Below are 24,460 nucleotides of genomic sequence, written 5' to 3' on the forward strand. Positions count from 1 at the left end.
GAATGTAAAGTTCACTCTCAGGATGAATCATGTTGAACAAGTGTTGGAGCTCTTTGTGCGCGGATGTTTACATCTCCTGCCGAGGACGCGGACTCCAGTGAGTTTTATTGTAAAACAAAAAGCGAGCCCGCCTGAGCTGAACTTAAGTGCTGCTCTCAGCTCACTGAAGTGTGCTCGAAAAATCCGTGAAAAATGCTGCACAGATGAAAAGCTTTGCCATCACATCTGTGTCTGGTTCTGCTCTGAACCTGGGAGATGCCAGTACCTCAACTCCTTCTTTGTCAAGGCCCCTTTCACTGTGTCTGCTATCCAGTGTGTTCAAAAGATTTACGCTGTAACTTGCTGCTTATGTTTAAAAAAAAAAAAAAAAAGGAAATAAATAAAGGTTGTCCAAAAGATTGGACAACTTTCTGCCTAGCTCAGTTGCTTTTAGCCTGCATGGGCAACTTAAGAGTTGTTTTGAGTCGTTTGTTTTTTAACTTCAGTTAATTTTATTGACCATTTAAAGAGATTCTAGCCATAAAACGCTGTTCTATATTCAAATAAATCAGTTCCTCTGATTAGTTTGGTTGCCTCAGCGTTCAGGGGGCCGGGCTTGATATGCAGTGACTCATGATTGACCCAAAATCAGTGTTACAGGTAGGTTCAACCTCTTTTTATTATATAGTTTTAATTAGCCAGCTCTGGGTTTAAAGACTTGTAAGACTTTATAACTTGTTTTTGTGAAGACCTTTAATGGTAATGAGCCTTTTTATTATTCAAATGATAAAGTGATTGATCAAAAAAATAACAGCAATAACAAAAGTAACTGATAGTGTGAGTAATTTCAGTGTGTGTGCCTCGAGTTTCACAACAGAGAGCGGAGGCTTAGGCAGAGATTTTTATTTTTAATAAAAAGAGTATTTACGCAGTGCAATCACAGTCTGCAAAACAATTCAAGGTGCAGTATTTACAGTACAGTCACAAAATAAACAACAGACAAATGTAAAAATACATACTGAACCTGAGTTGTACTGAGGGAGAAGTATGAAGACTAGAGGCAAATATGAGGCTGCTCAGTTTTACACAAGATAATTCTGAAATTGGCAAATAATAATAGAAAAAAAAAGCATCTTGGCACAACTCATCAAATTCAACAAATAAAACACACACCGCATTCATACCGTCTGTAAAATACACAAGTACAAATACACTGATATAATTCAAGCACAGGTAAAATCCATGAAGTGTCCCGCGCTGACAGAAACAAATGATTTCCCGTCCACTACAGCTGTTTCAGTGAGAGGAGTCAGTCGAGTGGCTGATGGCGGTTCAGCTTAACTCCTCCTGCGTAGCTGCAGGACGGTTATAATGAACGGACTGGCTGTGGCTGTGGGCGCCGAGGCTGGGAAGCCTTGTCACACTATGAGAGAGTCCCTGCTCAGGGCAGTGCTCTGTTAGGGAAATACACCGAGAGCCACATGTTAGAGAGACATTCATGCTCATGCTCGGTTAGTGCAGCCTGGTGGTGCCTGAGCTTCATGGTGTTAGTGACTGATTCCATAAAGAAAATATTTTTGGGGATATTTGGTAAGACAGAAAGCCAGTAAGCATTAATAACACTGTGATGGTTGCAAAGCAAAGCAAGATTATACATATGAGCAATTAGCTCTCATTCATTGTAAATATATATATATTAAGTAATTGCTACCGCTACCTATATATATAAAACGTATAACGAGTCAGTGTTGAGACCTTAAATCTTGTCTGCACAAGGCACAACAGACAAACGCATTATGTGCACAATACTGTAAGACATCTTCAGGTATTAAAGGACTAAGAGGACCGTTCTGATTGTCAACAAATTTCATGTAAGGACCAAAAGTCAGCACTGTGTTAGTCTTACCCATACAACATCTGTGCTACTCAGCCCAGTCCAGTTGAAGATTTATGTAAAATGTAAACCTGCATTAACTGATTTTTCTTTTTTTGGCCACTTGGGGGCAGCTGAACAAACTGTAAACACGGACATATTATCAATTTATTACGTTGATATGTTGAACCACCTGAAGCAGCAGGTCAGACTATACCCGTCAGTTGGATCAATTCATGGTTGGTTTTGGTGCGTTAATAGGATTTGTAGACAATAAGAAAAATAAAGGCTGCCACCGGATGTATCCTGTAGCTATTTACAGTATTAAGAGGCTCTTTCCTGAAGAGCAGAGGAGGAAGGAAGTCCTTGTTCCTGCTACAAGTAACTCACCAGGTTTCGGCTCCTGTCCCTGTCCTCTCTGACCCCCTGTAAAGTCTGGGACATTCCCGGTTGGGGACGGGTGTGGCAGAAAGGCCTCGTGGCTGGTTCAGTGGTCCTGTATCTGTTTGATCGGGGTGGCTCTGTTGTGCGGTACCGGTCCGCAGTCAGGTCGGCCCTGCGGTACCGCTCTGCCTCCCGCTCGGAGTACGGAGGCAAAGGGTCCTCCTCTTCTGGACGGTTGCTAGGCGACCGGCTGTAGTAACTGTCGCTGCCCTTTCCTCTGGAGCTGCCTTTGGAGGGAGTGTCACTGTCCTCGTCCACCCTGCCTGCACCTCTGTCCCCGCCCCGCCCCCTCGTCTTGCTCTCCAGCACACTGTTGAGGTAGGCGTCGTCGTAGCCTCTGCTCTGGGGCGGGCGAGAAGGGCGGTCATTGTCCCATGTGTCCCTTCTCTTTTGCGGTATGGGTGAGGGACTGCGGCGACCCCAGCCGTCATCTTCATCTCTGTAGAAGCGCCTGGGAGGGCTGTAGTCCTGCTTATAGAGCCGGTCTGGAGGATCAGCCCGACGACCTCGGGAGCCGTAAGACTGAGCGAATTCCTCCAGCTCGTCCAGGGAGCCGGTGCGTCCTCTTCTGCTCAACGTCTTTCTCTGCAGGTGCTCCGAGCGGGAGTTCCACCTTCGGCAGTTGGGAGAGCACAGATCTTACACATGTTTATCACTGAACGTATAAAAGTGGATATTATTTCCAGGAATAGTCGGTTTGGCCAATAAGTTCACCAACTTTGTCCTGTTTAAAATGATGCAGCTGTATAAATTACCTGCGATCTAGTTCATCGTCTGAGTGGTTTCCTCTGTCTCGTCTCGGCCTTCGACTCTGCGTAAATGGAGCGGCTCTCAGCACCGACTGCTCATCGAGGTCTGAGATGGGCGGGAGCGCTTTCATCTGCACCGTCTGATAGGTGTGTCTGAAATCTGTGTTTCCTCCATCATGAAGAGAGCTCAGCTCTGACATGCTAGTGGCTGTTGGGACAGACACATCTCGACAATGACATTTGCTACCATACCATAAAGAAAACACAGTATGTATCATTAAAGCTTTGACTGTGTTGTCAATGTATCGACTCATGGCTGAGAGACAGACATATTGGGGAAGTATGTAGAGATGATTAAGGATGTGGGGTTTTCATTAAGTTTGTTGAAAAATGGTTTAAAGCCATGTATTTAAGATTTTTGCATCAATATAATGAAGCACTCTGGATTGATAGAATATATATATATATATATTATAAATTTACAATTTCACAAAATAAAATGATAAACACCACAATAAAGGACTTTGTCCATATTGCTCATCTTTATAATTCAACTTTTTTTTTATATGTCTTCAAACCTCATATTATTGATTATAAATTGTGCAAAAAAAGATGTAACCTACAAAATACTCATCCTGTGAGAAAGATCTGAGCGAGGATAGTTAGATATTACAATGATGGATTAGATGGAAACTAGTGTTAGTGAATTCACACAAAACCATGCACATAAAAACAGACGCAGACACACACTGGCACACAGATCACTGAAACTGTCCTGATCTACGCAGGCTTACGTTTGAGTGAAGCCATCTTGTCGGATGGAAGCTGAGCCAGCTCCTTCTCTATGTAGTACAGAACTTTCATTGAGTCCTGGTCTGGACTGGCTTTCAGTCTGTAACCACTGCGCACTGTGAATGTGGACACACACACACACACACCACCGTACGCACGTATACACACAAGGACACAACCATGCAATGAGACAAACACACACAGATGCATGTATGACATAAAATGATCATGTTAACTCTACATGAAATTCACAAACATGCATGAGGGCGACAGACACGTCTGTAGTTTCTGTTTGGATTAGTGACGGACTCGAAGGCGAGACATGACAGACGAGATGAGGGTTAGTCAGGTCGGTGTTTTAGAGAGACAAAAATGCAGAATGTCCCTGATCATTCTCGTATATCTCCACCTTTATGAGACCACAGCTGACATTTTTATTATGAGAATGACAATGTGTGACAATGAGTAAAGGGCAGTGATGAATCTACAGAGAATATAACTGTTACTCACTGCTATAATACTGTTGCTTTCAACTGAAGCAGGCAGCTGTTCCTATAGAAAAAGCTCTAAAAACTCACTGCACACTCTCCACTCAGCACCAAACCGCAGACAGACTAGATTATTGACTACACGGTGGAGCATTTAGCAAGTGAAGAGCCAGATTTTCCAGCGTTAATATGGACTCTGTATGACTGTATATTAAAAAATAAAATAAATAAATAAATAAAAAATCAGCTATTGAATAATTTGTTCAAATTTCCATTAAAATATAAATAATCGATTAGCATATGTGACTCTCATCCTTACTTAACTCCCCTGTTTTTGTAATCCTTTACTCCAGCCAGAAGGGGGCGGTAATGCACCTAACAGCTGTCTGACAGCCGCCATTCAACAACATCAGGAGAAAAAGAAGGCGTTACCACCAGGCTTTACAAGGTAAAATTGTGTGGCACCGTGAGATTAGATCCACAGGAGAAACATGGACAGACGACTACAGCCATCAAAAGGTTCTATGTGGAACTCATTCAAAAAACAAACGAGTCGTTGATTAATAATTGAATAGTTCAGAGCGATTATTAAATAGTATTTTTGCTTGAAATGCCAATGCCTATCGAAGGTTTAAAAACTGTAATGCTGACACTCACCTCCAGCCAGGTTATTCTCCACTGACGGGATGGAGGTGATGTTTGGGTCCATGGTCGATGACGGGGCGATTGGGACAACAGTGGGAACTCCAGGAATGTAGTAGGGATAAACAGGAACCTGAGGAGGGTGTCTCGCCTTTGCCATCTTCCCTGCCTCATACACTGCACGAGTAAACAACAAAACAATAAGCCTTCTATTGCAAAGTTATCGATAAAACACATGTTGTCAATAAAGCATTTTTTATTTTTTTTTAAGGAAGTCATGTTTTTCTTTGTTTTCCTCACAGTGTCGTGGGCAGCAGCAGGTGTCAGGACAGCAGCAGCAGCTGACGTAGCAGCAGCAGGAGTGTGGACAACACTGGCACCAGCAGATTCCCATCAGCAACAGGAACAGGACACTGCCCAGGACTACAGATCCCACAAAGGCCCATTCTGGTATACAGATACACATAAACACGTAAATATAGTAAATGATTAAATAGTGTTTCACCACTCACCTCAACAGATGCAAATTATTGCCTCCAAACAAACAACATTACGCTGGATTTACACTAAACTGAACTCTAGGATGACATCACTGCAGCAAGGTGAGAAGTTAAACCAGTTGAGGTCACCAAAAGCAAGATTTTCACTCAGTGGTACTTAAAATAGCTTTTACAACTTGGGCTTTATTTTAATGGTAATGTTACCTTTCATATTGATGATCAAAAATGGCAACATCAGTAAAAATTAGGTCAGATTGGGCCAAAAACACAAGCAATCATACAGGTTTCCAAAAATTCCCAGGCAAGCAAGAAACAAATAAATTTGGGGGAAATGGTTGAGATCAAATCAAAGTTTACAAGATAGCACCAAACCTTCCCTTAAATGTGAACACAGATTTTTTTGTTTGTTTTTAAGCACTCATTCCCCACATTTCAGCAGTGCCCTCTCATGGTATTGCTTTGAAGTATAATGCTCTTGACAATCTGGCCAACATGTCGGCTTGTTTACTTTGCACCAAATTTAGCTTTCCACAATGGTTTAACTTCTTTTTTGAAACTTCCTTGTGTGTTTCCAGCTTTCAGCAATTGCTTGGCTGAGTACAGGAGTATCATAACTGATAGAAAAGTTGACCAAAACTACACACAGGCTGCTATTTTCCTTTAAAACCATGTAGATAACTCGGCCCTCCTTCAATTATGTATCTAAAGACAACAGAGCTCTAAAAAGAGAAAACTTCAGCGGCTCTCAGGGGAACTTTGAGTGACTTTTATCCATCATAACAACTCTTAAGTGTCCAATTGCTAACAACACACTTCCTCAGGCTGCGCCAAGAAGCAAAATCCACTCAAAACCCCTTGCAAAGTCACCACATATCCCCTGTGGAATTTAAATCATGACCAGAGGTAAAGGATAAGACCTGCCAGCCAGAGATTTTTTTTCTTCATGAAGATTCAATAACCGACGAATAGAGTTCATTTTAAAGTTGGATTAGGCGTTGTTGCTGCAAAGCCTGTCAGCTTTTTCCATCAATTTTCCTCATCTGACAGTAACAAACATCAGATGAAAGTTCGGTGTTGACATGAACTCATTAATGTGCATTTTGTTAGTGAAAGAGAGTTTTGATTGGTCAGAGAGGATTAAACATTAAGAGGCATTAGGGAAGCTGGAAAGTGCCAGGCAGTGAGATGAAAGTGCAGCTGAGGGGCCGTACCTGGCATAATCTCCACATCAAACTCAGGTAGTAGGTCGTCCTGCACACCTTTTCTGCCTGCAGAGAGAGGGAGAGCACAGGTGAAGGCCAGCAGAGGAAGCAGGAAGCAGGAGTCAAAAGGTCAGGCAAATTTGGTAGCAAGGTTGATGATTATTGGTCATGCAGTAACAAAGCATTAATATTCCAGTACATGTACAAACAGATGCACCAGCCTGCAGGAATTAGAAGGTTATGCCTACATGCTGTAAAAGGTAATAATAAAGGAGAGCATTTTTTTGGGCAAGCCCTCAACGGGACCCCCTGCAGAACCCTCTTTATGTTATTGACTTAGTTCATGTCCACCGTTTCATTTTAGCTGGGTGTGAAAGTTGCTCATGTATTTTTCTGTCTCTGAGTGTTAATTTCTGTCCTGTTTGCAGACTCCATTTGTAAACTCTTTAATGTGACGTGTGTGGTGTGCACAATTCATGTTGCTAAAATATGATGCCAAAGTTTCTTAGAGGGGTTTTCAAAAATGCTAACCTATAAGTTTTGAATATAAATATAAGTTATGGAATTCATCGCTCTGAGTTCAAAAACCAAGCAAGACAGACATCGGAGGTGTTTCTGTGATAGGGTGCACACCAGACACCCAGACAAATTAACGAATGCACATGCTGTTATACAAGTTACATGCATACAGACAAATAGATGCAAACAACAATAGAGAAGTGCCAAAAAGAGAAGCAGGGCAAGAGGACAAACGGGGGTTTTGGAAACTGGGGCACATAATGATTCCAGGGCAACAATTTACCACGGGAGCTCATCAGAAAAACGGTCACACAAGTCGTGTTGTTGTGAAACAATGCGTGTTTTGTGCTTCGTATGCAAGATAATGAGGTAAAAAAAATTCAGGGCAGTTAGAAAACTTAACATACAGAAAAGAAAAAGGGACGGCAACAGGTGTGCTGCGACTGAGACACAACTGCAGGTGTTGATATATTTAATGTGTGATTATTATGAGGTCTGAAGTGACTGTGATTACAGTAAAGACCCGTCCCGGTCTGTTCTGTCTGACTACATGGGTCGACTAAACACCTACTGGCACTCAGGCTTCAGTTTGTGCTGAGTAAGCTGTTACTACTGAGCGAAAAAAAAAGAAGAAAAGAAGTAATCTCACTACCTTGGCCTGGCACACTCATCTACATACCATCTGTAACACGGAGTAACCTGAGAGAGCCGAGGAGCTATGCAGCTCTGAGAGGGAGGGAGAGCATGGACGCTCAAGATATGAGTAATGGAGGCGTACATGAGAAGATTTTGCAAGACGAAAGGGAGTGAGTGTGAGAGGAAGATGAATCCAAAAGGAAATTTAAACAAAGATTAGGACATCGGTGAGCAAAGCAATCTCAACTTGTTGATTGAAGAAAATTTTACATTTTGGGAAATACACTTATTCACTTTCAAGCTGACAATTCGATATAAGAATTGATTGTATGGCTGAAAATCCATAGCGATAGCGAACTGTTTTCTCCTGCTTCCTGTCCTTATGCTAAGCCAAGCTAAGATGTTTATCTCTGGTTCACTTTTCTATTAGATTCATTTTTCTTTCACAGACACGATGTTTTCTCATAAACAGCTAGATAACGTACTAAAAAGAAAATTTAAGTTTGACGGTTAGTGGTTTACTTTTAACGTAATAAAGTAAAACAAACAAGCAAAAACATGTTAATAAGTAACTTTACAGACTTCCTGATTTGAACGTCTTGTTATTCTCACAAGTTTAACGCCCCCTCTTGTCTCGCGTGAGCTGATTGTAATCAGATTAGTGCTCAGCGGAGGAGGGTGAATCAGCAGACTTTACGAGTGCATCAAGCCAGTCTAATTTCAGGAGAGAAAACCACCTTGAGTAAAAAACACGTTACACTGGTGCGAGAGTTGAGCCTGGTCCTGCCCCCCTTTCTACTCCCTCCATGTCTACACCAGCAACCCTCAACATGCTCCTGTCTCGCCTGAAAAGGCACGTTGGCATGGTAACGGCTTAAGGAGGGGGTTTGAAACCTACTGTCTCCACAATTTCTCTCAGTGAGTGGACGGTTATATCCAGTTTACAGTAGACGATGAGTCTCTGACCTTTACCAGAGAAATATTAGCTGTTCGGTGCAGGTTTGCAAGTTTTATATAATCATTAACCAGCAACAAAGACTCCCCAGTGAGCAAATATTACACACACAAACATGCACTGTTGTACAACTGAAGATTTTAACCCATGCAGTCTTTCAGGCCCCTGACGAAGTGCCTAACTGATTTAAGATGTACCAGTCCAGCCAAGTCCAAGTCAGTCGTCTAAAGTGCCCTACTGGACTGCTCAACTGAACAAAGGAGGCTGTCATGGAGGATGAGGGCCATGGAAAGAACCAAACACTACTTTGGCCGTCTCCTTGGAAGTTGATGTACGGACACTTGGGAACGCAGTGCAATAAAAAGACAATTTTTAATCCTTATATAACAAAATATGGCAAGAAACGTCACTGAGCTTATAATGCAAACAAACAAGCATAAATCTGAAAAGAACTGTAACCGGCTGGTTTGAACCTTCACGTCATTACTTTCGTAGAAAGGAAGTGTGTACATACCGAGCACCAGTAACTCTAGCTGGGCCTCGTTCTTCCCCTCCAGATCGTCAGCAATGACGACTTTACAGAAGTACACTCCACTGTCGCCCCACTGCAGCTCCCCGATACGCAGATCTGCTTCTGCACAAAGACAACAAACGAGGTTATATTTTAACATATGAAGATGTGGGAGGCCAAAATGCCCATCGTTTTCACAAAGCAGGTGACCAGCTGCAGTTGTAAAAATACTATGTATTCCACAGTTGTATTCCTTGTAGTAATTGTATCAGAACAGTAATTGTATGGTGTTCAATAGTATGTGTGCCCTGATCTTAGTGGTAACTGGTAAATGGCTTATTCTGACATTTATTTGATGCTGTTTCAGGCTTAAATACACTCAAATTTGGATTTTAATTTCATTTATAATCATACCGGAATGTGGGTGCAGATGATGTCTTCATCTTGCCTAAGATGATTTCTTCAAATTAGATGTTTTGTCCGATTGACAGTTCTTAAAGCTGGGGAAGGCAGTATTATTTTGGCATCATTGGGCTTAAATTTTATAATAATCTTTTACAATATTGTAATTCCAGAGGTCTGAGCGAACACGAGACATCTGCACCTCCTCTTGCTTCTGTATTCAGGTTTCAGAAAATCTACTTGTGATTGAGACTTGAGTCCAATCATGGGTCTTTTCAGGCAGAGAGCGCTCCTATTGGTTGTTCTACAAACGCACATGCATGTGCACGTCCCCTCAGATGTTAAGCCTGATTCAATAGAGGAAAATCCTGGAGAGAAATTTGCTATTCCAGCATTGGCAACAACTGCCTACACGGCAAGGCAACCCAAAAAACAGGAAGTCTGATTTATCAAAAAGAGCATCTAAAAGACAGTCTGACAATAAACGCAACCCGAGGCGTACTAGGAAAGAATATCAGCCATTGGACTCATCGTCTGGGACCGAACCACCTGCAGGGCGCTCTTATGTGAACCCTGATTAACAGGCGCACAGACGAGGTCGGGAAAAACTGTGGATTTTTTGACGGTCATGGTGGTCATAAAGTGCTTCATAGATGGAGAAAACTTTTGCAATTAAAGCTCATGAATATGCCCAAGATTGTCAGGTGGGAGGGGCTTAGGACAGAGAGTGGAGGGTTGAGACCTGCAAGAGGAGGGATGTCTATTACAATTCTGGTGGGTTTGTTCAGAACTACCTTCCCCTGCTTTAATTAACAGTGTGTGCGTTTACATGTCTGAAAGCGTCTCAGAGAAACCAGCTTAAAGAAGAAAATCTTACATGCATTAACAATACATCCAATATCAAGAGACGATCAGAAGAACATAGATTACTTGATTAATTATTTCATTTGTATTGTCATATGTTAGCTTTAGTAACACAGAGACAAAACCAAATGCATCGTGTTTTATGTGAATAACAGGAAAGATACAACCAAAGGTAAAGAAGGTGATCATCAACATAGATCAGTTGATCATGGCAACCTTTATTATCACTGTATTTAATGACAGCAGGAGGGCATTGTTGACACGTTTGGACAGAAGACGTGTTTTGTCGAGATAACACTCGAGGTTTAAAAGGGAATCCACACATGAATAGAAGCGAGAGCAGGGGGTTGTTATCGTGTGTGTGTGTGTGTGTGTGTGTGTGTGTGTGGCGCCCATGTTATTGTGAGAGTAAGACAAAGGTCTATTTAGAGCGTGCACCGTCACCTCTGATTCATGAGTGGCGGTCAAACAGCTGCAGCTGCTCTTTCTCCTTAATTCATAACATTTTTTCACCGAGGATAAGACTGATTTCCTTACTGTTTACGATGGCGATGTCTCTGCCTTTGTAGTGCTCGGCCAGCGTCATGGAGGCTCCCTGCGCCGAGGCCACAACCCGAACCGTGCGGCTGCTGTCGGAGCACTCCAGGTGGGACGTGGCTCCCAGCTCGGAGGCCTTCATGCCCAGAGTCTCCGGCACGGTGAAGGACTCTCGCGTGCGGTCTCGACAGTAGGACTTGTACCACCACTGCACCACTGGAGTCTGGATGGAGGCTGTTTGGTATTGACATGGGAGGACCACGGACTGGAAGAGCATCGCAAACTGCTGCTTGTCCCGCACTGTGACATGCACACCATCACACACGCACACTGTGACACACACATACAGACAACCAAAAAAAAAGGAGGTAGCAATGAGTGCTTTTGTGGTGAAAGTAAACATTTTAGACTCCTGAGATACAAACTGAAGGTTTTAGTATGAACTGGACGTTTTTATTTGACAGTTCAGTCATTCGAATGTTATTCTAGAAGATAAAAGCAGATAACTTAAGAGTAGTATCAGCACTGAAAAATACCGGGCTCATGTAACCTGCAGTAATGAAAACCAGACACCGACAGCTTACTGACTCATTTTTCACAACAAAGACTCTCCCAAGATGACCATCAGATCTGAAAAGTACTGTGCTTATTGTAAAAAAAAGTATTTGTAATTTACTTGCATCCATCTGTTTAAAGCTGTCCTTCAAGCTTTCTAAGGCTGTTTTAGGGAGGTGGTGATTCAAGTTCATGGTCATTTATGCTTTAGTTTTGTTGCTGACGAATGTTATTGTGTTATCATATCAGCAAACAGGAAACTGAGTGAAGACGAAGGCAGTTTAAAGAGGGGAAGCGAATCAAATTACGACTTTATTACTGAAGAAGCAGCTTTGTTTCCTCCTTATCTTACCTTATGATTCATGATGATTTTTCTACGCACGGAAACTACCAGGAACAGAGATTAGGTGTGTGGGGGCTTCTCTGCTGCTCAGTGCACAGGTCAGAAGGGTTAAATTCCTGGGTGCGTGGGGGGCTGGGGAGGCCTGTGGAGAGGCTGTGGTGGATGCTTTCTGCGAGTCATATTAGCTCTAGGTGGGGCAGGAACTCGCTCTAAACATTCCCCAGAAGACAGGAAATCAAAACAAAAGCAAACCCACCAGGCTGCCTCTCCTTATGACCAGTAAGAGGAGCATACACCCCGTTTTTAACACATTTATCTAAAATGGACAATTTCCCCTAGTTTCCTTCAGGGATGAGATCAAGCCTGATTATTACAGGCCACTCATGTACTCAGTGATTCAGTCAAGGAATCCTGGGAAAATAGGAAAAGGAAACATCACAGTTTCGCAGAATACAAAGTGAAGATTTCAGATGATGTGTTTTGTCTGACGGAATACTTTAAAACTCAAAGATATTCCATCAGCTGTGATATAAAACAGACAACAGAAGCAAAGACTGGCTGATATTTTTGTAAAGCTGAATTAATCAGCAACAATCGTGGCAATCAATAAATCCCTGAAGCAAAAATGTGCTGCTTCCAGCCTCTCAAAGGTTGCATTTGATGTGTTTTTTTTTTTTTTGTGCCTTTTCCAATAGTAAAATTTCAGTGTTTGAGAACAAGCATTTTGAAGACGATTTAAAAAAATTTTTTTTACATTTATTAATGTTTTATTGACCAAACAATAACGTAGATCAACAAATGAACTGATGATGACAGTGCAGCCTGATATTTTTGCTTGAAAAATGTTTTAAAATAGCTGCAGATTACCTCTCAATCAGTTGACCAATCAATTCATCAACTGGTCATTTCAGCCCAAGTTTCAAACGGTATTAATGTTTGCCCTTTTAATATCAAACCAGTACAGTTGGTTGAGCATCCTCACATCTCTTCTTCCTCTGCTACATTTTAACTGCACATTTTTACATCAAGGACAAACAGGAGGGGTGACAGAACTCCTAAATTCCTCCCACAAGGAGCTGTGGTCTTCCCTTTGTTTCTGTTTTCCATGGACCAGTCCATTGTTCAGACTTCCCCCTCCTGTCCCACTTGAGGAGCTGAGAGGGGGAGGAGGTCACACACTCCCAGCCAATGGGAGTGTCTGGTCTTGTCCAGCTGGATGTGAACAGACCAATTAACCGCAAGAGATTTAAACCGAAACCGTTACTCCATGAACTCCATGAATGCAATGAGTTTGAGGTGAGAGGTTGTTCACAGAAACTAACACCTGCTGGATGCATCAGGAGCACACCTTGTTTACTGTGACTCACTGTATGTTAATGACCAGGTGATAGAGGCAGCAGACAGTCTCTTCCTCACCACCTGCACTCAGGCCTCATTTCAGGATTAGATTCCCCTTCAAAAAAAACAGTGTGGTCACAAGTGTTTCCCAGGTCAGAGCTGTGCTGCACCATGTTTCCTGTGCTCGCTCAGACTTTTCCTCTCTGAAGCTGTCACATTTCCTGCCTTTACTTTGGAGTACATTCCTTCACATTGACTCATGAGCCCAACAAAAGCGACTGATAAGCCTGAATAAAGAGTCTCCATGTTTGATAAAGGATTTCACTGCAATTTCACAAAAAAAATAATTAATATTCAGAGTAGATTGCTCACAGGTACATTTCCAGCCTTCTTGGGACCTGATGTGCACTTACCTGCTGCGATTTTAAAGATACAAATTATAGTGTCGTAATTATAGTGTATAATGGTTAATCTGACAATTATATTCTTGATTAATTGATAGTTTTGACTACAAAACAGCAAAGCTTTAACCTCGTGAGTAATAAAATACACCATCAAATACAATCGACCCAGTACTGAACACCAAACTTTAAATCCCACAAGGATTACTTGGATTGTCCCGCGAACTGTGTTAATAAGTAGTTAAAGTGGGGCAAACCATCATTGTGATGCGGAATCTATCTTTAATCACAACAAATAAACATCCAAACAAAACAAAAAAAAGATCATTGCTGAGTCTTGCAATGTTGCCTGAAGGTCTGAGATAAGCGGAGAGTTTACATGGGATCAACCTGTTGCGCTGTTGTCGTAAAGGTCTACACATTTGTAACGTTTTAGTGGAGGGCTTAAGACTCACCTGATGCTCCCAGTAAGATAGCCAGCTGGTAAAAGTTCATTATATAGTCCGTTTTTTTTATAGTAAAGTGCAGTTTATCCGCATGTGAGGCATCTCGCTGTGCGCCGACTGTGTCTGCTGCAAACCGGACGGTGGCTGCGTCTAACGGGACTGTACCACTTCACGGAGAGGTGAGTCCCAGCAGCACCGCGCCGCTCTCAAAATCAAATCCTGACAACTTCCCGAGCTGACCTCCGATTTATGTCCAACAGGACGGCGAGTAGAAGTGTCACGTTATTGTACGTGTTGCAGGATGATTTTTAGTTTTCTGCAGAGTAGAGAGGTCTGTGCATGTGTAGGTGGGGAGGGGAGGTGAGGTGAGGTGAGGAACGGGGGGGGGGGGGGGTCACCGATCTTCCCAGGAATTAGAGAGCATTATGACATATCTTTGGCTCACTGCAACCTATATCTCCACCATCCACAAATATATTCATTCAAATGCGACCAAAATTGCAGCAGACATTCTTTGGATAGTAGATGTTTTCAAGGGGGTCTGCAGTGATATTAAATATCTTCCTGTAATGTGTAGTATATGCAAAACTTTTTCAATTTCTCCAAAAGTTTCAACTTCACTAAAAGTTGAATCACTATCAACAGGCCAAGGTGGAATCTGGACCATTAATAGCAACCTGGGTGAAGGAGAATCTTTTACCTGTTACCAGACTGTCCACTGACCCGCTGGAAGCTCTGAGTGAACTCCGTGAAAGACTTCATGCTGCCGTGTCTCATCCTCCGAAGGTAGTCCAACGGTCTACGACACCCGACTGGAAATTACCTCACGTAGGACACGGGTTCGAGCCCCGCTCAGGTATCACACAAGGTTCACGGTTTTACCCGCCAAGGTAACACACACGGTACATGGTGTTCACAGAGAGCGAATCCCTCTAAGGGTAAGCTCACAGAGGCTGAGACCTCCTAAAGCAAATCCCTGTAAGGGTAAGCTACATGATTCACAGAGGGCAAGTCCCTCTAAGGGTAAGCCAAACATGTTTGTGTACATGCAATAATAATACTCAATACTTAACAGGGATACTTTAAAAAAAAAATTAAAAAAAAAAACCCTCCAAAAGAGACTTTTTTTTTTCTTTTCTTTTCATTTCATTTTCATTAGAGTTGCCTCCTCACAGTAACTTGAGGCATGCATGTAGGCATTCATATAGAGTATATAGAATAGCCAGGGCGATGTGGCTAAGTTTGATGTTTCGCTGTGACACAGGAAGTTGATGTTTAAGGTCAAACGATGCTCCAAACCTCATGAAAGATGCGCCAGGCATCAACTTTTTGAACTTTTGAAGATGTTAAAGCCGCCAAAAAAAAGGCTTTTTTTTTTTTTTTTTTAATTTAATTTAATTTATTTTTTTTATAAAGAAGAACAAGAACCAAGATCGAGAAAAAAAGCCAGCGGCTCCAACCCGCTGGATCCCCGACGTGCAGCATATCACTGCTTACAGTTTTAATCTTGATTTGGTCTTCAAACCGCAAAGATATAAAGTTTAGAATAATCAAAGACTAGGACAAACAGTAAAATATCACAGAGAAGTAGCTGATATTTTGAGCAATTTTGCTTGGAAAAATGATTTACAAAATAAACATTAATCAAACTATTAAAAGGTATTTTTAAAAGGCTTAAGAACAATTTCAATAATTGTTGTGACCATATAAACGCAGAGACAGAAGAATGACATTTAAAAAAAAATGCTCAGATTGGGCAGTCTGAATACGTGAGCTATAAATATATTTATGATTGCATGGTATTGTTCTATTACCACCTGATTTATTGAAATGTTGGGACAGTCTGAGGGTTAATCAAACAAACAGTACAAATGATACATACAGAAGGCTATGACAGCACCGCCACTTCTTTTGAGCAAAATTGATCAACTTGTAATCAAAGATGTTGGTAAAATTGGTGCGTTGAAACCATTTGTATACATTTTGATTAAATACTGCGGACATTAACACAAAATCATGGCATAATCATTGTTATCTCGATTGGAATATCCCATTAAAAGAAGGAATAGTTATCAATAAGGCCTTAAATTCCAGTTTATACACCAAGCATAATTATACATAAGGGAGGGGACTACAATCAGTTTTACACAAGAGTCACAGAAAATTATTGTCCTTGATTTACCGACAGGTTACTATTTAGGGGCCTCTGGAAGGTAACCATAGCAACAACATGTATTGCTTTCAATAAGCAATGAACTCGTGAGCTCGTAGTTACAACATGGGAAGTCGTGTTAACTGTATGCGACACATAAATCAATTTTGCTGTCTCACTTTCCAGTGTGAGACCACACAATTAACCCAGTTAAATGTTTTTTGCATTAGAAAAAAAAAAGAAAGATAAAGATTTCAGTAACACAAGATTATTCATATCAGTTTCTGTGTTGACCGTAACTGTATTCACCACGGTTGTCAAGATCACGACTACCGCCATATTGGTCGCGCCGATTATCGAGGTGATCGCGACTGCCACGATCGCGTTGATCGTCAAGGCGGTCACGACTGCCACGATCGCGTTGATCGTCAAGGCGGTCACGACTTCCACGGTCACGTTGATCGTCAAGGCGGTCACGACTTCCACGGTCACGTTGATCGTCAAGGCGGTCACGACTGCCACGGTCACGTTGATCGTCAAGGCGGTCACGACTTCCACGACTGTCACCATAACGATCGCGTTTATCGTCAAGGCGGTCACGACTGCCACCATAACAATCGTGTTGATCGCGTTGATCGTCAAGGCGATCACGGCTTCCACCGCAACGTTCACTTTGATCGTCAAGCCGATCACGACTTCGCCGATAGGTGTCATGCACGTCGTTCCGGTGATGCTGGGATTCAGTGTCACTGCCACCGCCATTGTACCTTTCTTTACCACTCTTATGACTGTGCTGATCACCGTCAAACTGCTGTCCAGCTGCTACTTTGCCGTAGTTGTTATGAGGAACAATGTCTTTGTCTTCGTCCTGGTTGACCTGCTTTTTCTCGCTGTCATCCCTGTACTGCTCTCCAGCTTCAGGACCCTCTCTGTCATAAAACACCTCCTCTCCAGGAGTACTAAGACACAAACAAGGACACAAAAGGGTGGTTGGATGACTTCGATCCTAACACTCAATACACTACCAGAGTTGTTTATGGTGGCTTACAGTGACAGAAACTTCCAGGACATTCAATAATTACCCTTCAGCTTGTTTGGCCTTTTTGGCCTTTTTCCGGTAGCAATAGAAAATGAGAACCCCCACAAACAGGAGACCTGCGAGGACTCCTCCAATTATAATTGCAGTGGCTCCAGTATTCATGCTGCCTAAGAAAAGAAGAAGGAAAATATACTTAGTCCAGGGCTAAGATCCCCTTTCAGTCATCCTCTACAGCTTTATTGCCCATTTAGAGCTGTTTTTAGTTGTCAAAAGTTTCTTGGGGGCAGATGAATTTCAATTGGATGTCAGGAACCACTTGGTTTGGGTTGAAGATCATGCTCATGGTAAAAATGTCCACATTGAGTTATACCAAATTGGACATACCCATCAGGTGACAGGCCAGTTTGTCCTTCACTATGATGAATAATTTGGCCTATTTGTAGATGACACTCTATAAAACCTTATTCTTTTACAATAAGCATCGCCCTTACATTAACTAGTGTGAACAACAGTTGGAACATAAGCAATGTAACATTTGTTGTTAATTGCTATGAGCACTGAACAACTTGTCCATCATGTCAGTCTTCAAATTATGCATATGCGTCCTAACCAGTGGTGGTTCTAAAATTTAACGGCGGGGTATTTATTATTTAGTTGTGTTTCTGGCCGCCTGATGACTATAAATTCAAGCCTCATTCTGTTCTAGCTCTGTTTTGGGCTCCACCAACTCCTGAGAAGAAATATTTAGTTTTTTAGTGGTTAAAAACTCCACTATGTTTACTAGTTAGTTGCTAACTTTATATGCCATTTGGTGCTCAAAATGTACTGCAGTGTAAAATAAGTTTTAGAGCTTTTACGCCTCCAACAGCCACCTGCTGCTGCTGGAAAATATAGAGAAGTGAATTATGTGAAGCACACAAACTAAAAGAAGCTCAGAGGAGCTGAGGGGAACTACAGAGCTGAGTGGTATTCACATGTGGGCTCACTGTGAAGAGCTGAGCAGGTAAATCATTTTTAAAGACTCACCGGGCATCACAGCTAAGGTAAAGTTGCAGCTGAGTGAATCAATGCGGTTGCTTGATGTGCAAATGAAGAACCCTGACGTCTCTCTTGTAATATTGAGAAGAGAGAGAGCTCCATCCTCTGCAACATAATGACACAAATTAGGCTATACATTGCTGAGAATGACAGGAAAGCACAACCCTGCAGCAGCCTGAGAAATACGTGTTCACATGTATGGTTAAAATGCGTACTTTGACTTGCTCTAGGTGGAAGTTGTCTGGGAAGGTTTTCGACACTGTAGCTCTCCCAATTATAGACGGGTGATGGGGATCCCTCCTCAGACATGCAGGTTAGTGTGATGTTTTGAAAATACTCTGCTGCTCCCTGAAGCCTGCAGATGGGTGCAGAGGGAGGCACTGGGAGATAAAGATTGAACATAAAAATTCACATCATCACAAGACAGCTGAGTGCAGTATTGGTTTTACATCATCAAGATAAAAAGATACCATTATACTGTATGCTGGCCTCCAATAGACTTAAATAATCATCTGTTAGTTCTCACCCAGGACCAAAAGGGAAGTGGTAACAGCTGTTGTTCCCTCGTCATCATTAGGGATCTTTACACTGCATTGGAAACGGCGGTTGTCCTGCATGGTCACCTTTGTTAAGCGGAGCGTGCTCACTCGCTTCTCAATGTCAACTTCCAGGAAGGCTCTGCCTTCGTAACCAGGTGCAATGTCGATTGGATTGTTCATAAAGTAGGTGGCCACGGATTTCTAAAAAGGTAAACACAAACACAAGATATCTGCTTATTGCAATGCAGGCTCAATATGCAAGTAAAATCAATACCATGCCTCAAGTGATACCAGGTGTTCCCTGCTCTACAGACTCTGAAGCTCTTTCAGGCAAATTTTTAATTTTGTGCTAGATAAAGATAATGGACTGTAAGGTAGTCAGAGTTATAGCTGCTAAAAACATGACTTATTTTTTACAGTCATTCTAATTATTAATTTCATTTCGAGCCTTGCCTCATTGATGCTTATTTTATCTGACATTCATCACAACCAATTATCAAATTACATAACTATATAATAAAATCTCCACTTCTGCTTCTGCATCTGATACGTGCAGCTTTGAGAAATGATTAATTCACTTATTTATTATTCAGTTTTTATAGTTTTTATAAATGTTTTAAATATTGTAAGGTGGGCAATCATATGTATATAAAATAGATAACCTTAGTCTTGTTGTTTATTAAAGGGTATTCCAGCAATTTAATGTGGCACTACCATTCAACTGGTAGACTTACAGACAGACCGATTTATAACAAATCTGAAGCAGCAGAGGAATCTGTAGATGCTTGATCCTACATTTCCCATAATGCAGCGGGCATGCAGCTCTTTCATCAGATCTCTTGTCTGGTAAATACCACATCTTTCTCACTCCATTTCAACAAATTTACTTTGTGTTATCGATTTTGTAGTTTCACAGACCAGGCCAAACAATGTCCTGATGATATCAGTGATGATCTTTGTGTAAAATCAGTTGTACATTCAAACACATTGTGCATTCAGCTCTTCTCACCAGTGGACCACCATCAGTGTCGGGGTAAGCCTCCCATGTGAGGACAAAAATGGTCAACTCTGGTCTGGCTGGGGTGAAGGAACAGGTCAGGATAATTTCACCTCCTCGTGCAACCTCATATTCGGCCTCTGGAATAGAAACTTCGATACTCCTGCAGCAGTGAAGCACTGGAATAAACAGAAATACATAGTCGCCCATTAACAATCTTTCTCCCGATCATTATATTTTTATAACCATCATCTATTTGTGTAATGTGATACAGAGAAAAATGATTAATTTGATCAACTCAAATACAGTTGTACATCATATTTCTCTGCAGGTAATTGCACAAGATGGTTCCTTGAATTAAACATAATTTTGCTTCCTGTTGAGTATAGCAAGGAGACCGGTTAATGATTAACACTGGTAATTATACCATGAAGGTGTGGCAACGTGTTTTACCAAAGAGAAAGAATAAAAGCACAAAGCCTACCTGTGAGAAACAGAAATAGCTTTTGCCATCTGAGCAGCTTTTCTGTTGTCATTTCTAAAAGAGGATAAAAACACCCAACCAACAAAAACTGATGTTCTCAGTCCAGGAGCAGGAGCCTGCCTAACCTTCACGATGAACTCCCAGGTATGGAAACGTTGACTCTTCCAGGTAATAAGTCAATGGCTGTAGGTCACATGTCACCAGAGGTCCAATCATCGACTGTCTATCTGTTTTCACTTTGATTGAAACTGCAAATGAAGGTTGATAAGATGTTGTACAGGAAAAGCGTGATTAAATATTAAGTTATTAGATAGATAGATAGACAGACAGACAGACAGACAGACAGATAGATAGATAGATAGATAGATAGATAGATAGATAGATAGATAGATAGATAGATAGATAGATAGATAGATAGATAGATAGATAGATAGATAGATAGATAGATAGATAGATAGATAGATAGATAGATAGATAGATAGATAGATAGATAGATAGATAGATAGATAGATAGATAGATAGATAGATAGATATTATATCATATATGTTGTTTGTAGGCAGATGTGGTTGTGCTTACTTTGACCTGCAGGCTGCAGTGTTGCACTGGCAATGATGCAGCATATGTTTAACTACTGTTGCTGCACACTCAGTTTAAAAAGCTCATGCATGTATTTGAACATATATACTGACCTTTGACCCTCTTTTTGTAACTTGCTGCTGTGTCTCATTTAGAGCTGCCACAGAGAGATGAAAAACAGAACCAGTGAACTGAGCTGGGGTTTGAAAAAGTGGCAGACCGTTGCACATTCAGACTCAATCCTCCGCAATGATGAAATCTTAAATGCTGTCATACTGCCGAACCAAAGGTCAAGAATAATACAAACAAAAACAAAAGTCAATAACAAAAAATAAAGGGTGTGTAGTTCTGTCCAAACTTCCACAAACTCTATCCCCCAAAATTCCATTAATACATTATAATACATAGTATGACTTTTTAATTTTTTTTTTTTTTATCATATTTCGGACGACATGCTGTGGTATGACAGTGGTGCAGTGGTTATAACAGTTGCCTCACAGTGAGAAGTAACTGGGTTTGATCCCCACTTGAGGCAAGTCAGTTCAGAAAAAGGTCATATTCCAAAAGGTGATACAAAATTCATTCTGTATGTTGCCTGAAATATTCAAAAAAAGTCATACATGTAGTCCAAAAAGTGACCCAAAATTCATTTCTGTATAGAGTATAGAGTATAGCCATGGCAATGCGGCTAAGTTTGATGATTCACTGTGACACAGGAAGTTGATGTTTAAGGTCAAACGATGCTCCAAACCTCACGAAACTTGCGTCAGGCACCAACTTTCATGAGTTTTTGAAGATGTTAAAGCCGCCAAAAAAAGGCCTTTTTTTAAAAAAAAAGAAGAATAAGAAACGAGATCGAGAAAAAAATTAAAACTGCAAGCGGGAATAGGCGGACCCTCGCGTGCTGCACCTTGGGGAGCCGGTGGCCCCGACCCCCTGGATCCCTGACTTGCAGCGTGCGAGGGCTTGCCGTTTTAATTTTTGTATATATAATTTTAATTGATTCATCAAAATTCCTGTTGGTACTGTTGGTGCCTGATTGTGGTTGGGTAGTTATTGGAGAGTTTAGTTTATTGTCATGACATCTAAATATTAATTGGAATGAAATTGAAAGACTCAAGTAAAGTAAAAGTACAATAAAAGAATTTTTAATTTCAAACTTCCCCCCGGCACTATCAAATCCTTGTTTAAGTCAGGAAAACAAGATGAATTTGAAAAAATGAGGGACATGTTCTTTGAAGTGACCTCAATATCGTATTAAAACTTTCAACACAGATAACTAAAGGAATTGTTCCTTAACCTGCAGCAGGAAATGTGAATGATGGAGTTTCTCACATATTTCTGTCATATATTAAAACCTTATAGTGCTAACAGACATCAAAAACCCCATGGGTTACCTTTTAAAGAGACACACCGGTAAACATGATTAAAGTTCGAGCTTTTTATTTCATGTTCAATTTACTTAGGCTCAACGTTTCACATATTTTCAGCTCCAAGAAGTTCTGCATGGTCTGTAAATGTTTTTGCAGACTATGTGGAACTATGCGTTGCCAGATTAACCTGTTGAGAGGCCTCAGGGCAGATATTATCAGTTGAGCCCCTATTAACTCCTTCATCACCACCCTCTGTGAATTGTATGCACCCTGTTGCTACCAGGTTCTCATCAAATACAGTACACACAGCAGACTAGAGTTAAATCTGTCATCCATCACAGTCCAAAATACATTTAAGCAGGATGTAGACAAAGACATGTACACATGCATTAAACCACTAACAATATGTTTATTGTAACAACTAATTAGCTGACACAACCCATTAGAAATGACTTTAGTCACTCCCTGCACTCTTACATATCTTTATACTTCTCTTTTTACAATCTACATAAACTGTTCAACCTGTTGTTTTTATAGTGTGTGTATATCTGGAAGTCACATATTTATGTATCTGTATTCACCTTTGTTGTCCTTGTTTTGTATGTCTACCTTCCTGAACAGTGAGCAACAGTACATTCCTTAATGCGCGAACATGTATTGGCTAGTAACAATTTATTTAAATGCAATTAAAATAATATGGGTTTTAAGACTAAAACCTGACGCAGGGCCAGATCTGTAGGTAATAATGCAGGATCCGCTTCAGTTGTAATTGTGGGTTAGTCAAGTTGACATGCAGTGAATGTGGGACTTCCCCAGAGCTCCATTTAGCAGTTGGTAATCAAACCTTGGAGTTGTGTAATCAACCGTATGAAAGATAAGGTCTGCATTAATTGTCATCTGTGTTTTGCATTCGTGTTGCATCATCTAATAACACTTTAACAAAATGAATGCAGACTCAATGTTCACTGAGATGTGAACAAACCTTTATTGACACTTTGTAGGGAAATTTTTACACTTGTTATGTGTGTCCATTCAGTGTTGATATTAAATGTGGTCAACTTAAGTGGCTCCTCTATTGATTGAGGAAGCTGGGTCTTTCACAGTTTACCTGCCAGCAAAGCTGTGCCTACATGTACCAGGATGCACTGCATGCTGCGTTTCACCCATAAACTGTATATAAAAGTGGCCGTAGGTTCTGGGTCTGATAATTGAGGCCCATGTCGAAGTACCTTAAACTGCAATGCCACCAGGGGCCACTAGGGGTTGGCTCCAAAAAGGTTCTGGCTCCATACACTCCCATTAAACTTCACTCATGAAATACAAAGTCAATTCATTTTGGTGGCATTCGCTAAAATCACTACTTCTTATTAGTTTTCTATCTAAATATCTATCTAAATAAATATCTAAATATCTATCTAAATAATCCCATCATTTATTAAAAATAAGGCCTCCAACAGCTGTGTTTTTGGGGGGAGTGTATGTTTGATTGAGCGGCCAGTGTTACAGTCAGGTTTTTGCTATCGGTGGGCGGGACGTAGTTTCCTCAGGTTCTCAATCGGATCGAGTCAGATCCATCGCGACAACCAAAATACGAACTCGAGGCCTCATATTGGCAGTTCACAAACCAATGGCTAAGGTCATGCCTGGTTTCACGACCCTTACCCGCTTTCTCTGGCCAAAGACAGTCAGTGATCATCTGCCCTCTGCTGCTGGTTTTGGTTGTCTTTTCCAGTTCATCTTCAGTAACCTGAAGAAAGTCTCCAGCACACCTCTGTCCAAATGAAGAGGAAAACGTTCATGCTGATGCACACACACACAGACTTTTTGCATCTGTATCGGTGACAGCATTAACAAAAACTGCCCATGACGACATTCATCGCAGCAGAATAATTCCCTTTCTGTTGGCATTTTGAACAAAGGCTGTCCGAGTCGCTGTTTGTGCAGCAGCTCAGTTTCTGGATGGTCCCTGATGGCATTATCTTCTTACACGGCTAATGCAGCCGCAGCCCGGGCCTTTCTTTGCAACATTTCCTCCTCAGCCGTTTACTCTGACTCGAAACCGTAAAATGCATCCTCGTCTGTAAT

General features: G+C 41.3%; 2 protein-coding genes across 4 annotated transcripts; both read right to left on the minus strand.

Moving 5' to 3' along the window:
- Positions 1-867: 867 nt before the first annotated feature.
- Positions 868-14,309, minus strand: LOC138626115 (immunoglobulin-like domain-containing receptor 2). 3 transcript variants are annotated; one of them, XM_069707556.1, is made up of 10 exons: positions 14,186-14,309; positions 11,094-11,423; positions 9,294-9,413; positions 6,679-6,735; positions 5,268-5,414; positions 4,983-5,144; positions 3,840-3,953; positions 3,052-3,253; positions 2,243-2,909; positions 868-1,433 (listed from the first exon to the last, which is right to left on the minus strand). In XM_069707556.1, exons 1-10 carry the CDS (start codon positions 14,223-14,225, stop codon positions 1,398-1,400), a joined length of 1,875 nt encoding a protein of 624 aa, XP_069563657.1. In that variant the 5' UTR covers positions 14,226-14,309; the 3' UTR covers positions 868-1,397. The 3 variants fall into 3 exon arrangements, with proteins under 3 accessions (XP_069563657.1, XP_069563655.1, XP_069563656.1); XM_069707554.1 differs by lacking the exon at positions 3,840-3,953; XM_069707555.1 differs by lacking the exons at positions 3,840-3,953; positions 6,679-6,735.
- Positions 14,310-15,891: 1,582 nt separating this feature from the next.
- On the minus strand, positions 15,892-23,526 carry LOC138626101 (cell surface A33 antigen-like). Its single transcript, XM_069707533.1, has 7 exons — positions 23,484-23,526; positions 19,954-20,120; positions 18,932-19,145; positions 18,621-18,785; positions 18,394-18,510; positions 17,411-17,534; positions 15,892-17,287 (listed from the first exon to the last, which is right to left on the minus strand). The coding sequence occupies exons 1-7, from the start codon at positions 23,524-23,526 to the stop codon at positions 16,606-16,608; spliced, it is 1,512 nt and encodes a 503-aa protein (XP_069563634.1). The 3' UTR covers positions 15,892-16,605.
- Between the last annotated feature and the right edge of the window lie 934 nt (positions 23,527-24,460).

The sequence above is a fragment of the Brachyistius frenatus genome, unplaced genomic scaffold (assembly GCF_029030835.1).
Source record: "Brachyistius frenatus isolate BFR_SWC_R1_liver_20210118 unplaced genomic scaffold, ASM2903083v1 Contig_70, whole genome shotgun sequence".
Lineage (NCBI taxonomy): Eukaryota > Metazoa > Chordata > Actinopteri > Embiotocidae > Brachyistius > Brachyistius frenatus.

What these genes read in the sequence shown, in the direction of transcription:
- LOC138626101 (XM_069707533.1), bottom strand. Translation starts at nt 23,526, where the DNA reads ATGCAGTGCATCCTGGTACATGTAGGCACAGCTTTGCTGGCAG. An exon ending in TCCACCTAGAGCAAGTCAAA is followed by an intron (nt 18,511 to 18,620) that starts GTACGCATTTTA and finishes ATTATGTTGCAG; the next exon opens with AGGATGGAGCTCTCTCTCTT. An exon ending in AAGGCCAAACAAGCTGAAGG is followed by an intron (nt 17,288 to 17,410) that starts GTAATTATTGAA and finishes TTTGTGTCTTAG; the next exon opens with TACTCCTGGAGAGGAGGTGT.
- LOC138626115 (XM_069707556.1), bottom strand. Translation starts at nt 14,225, where the DNA reads ATGAACTTTTACCAGCTGGCTATCTTACTGGGAGCATCAG. An exon ending in GGAGAATAACCTGGCTGGAG is followed by an intron (nt 3,954 to 4,982) that starts GTGAGTGTCAGC and finishes CCACATTCACAG; the next exon opens with TGCGCAGTGGTTACAGACTG. An exon ending in CAAGATGGCTTCACTCAAAC is followed by an intron (nt 3,254 to 3,839) that starts GTAAGCCTGCGT and finishes CTGTCCCAACAG; the next exon opens with CCACTAGCATGTCAGAGCTG.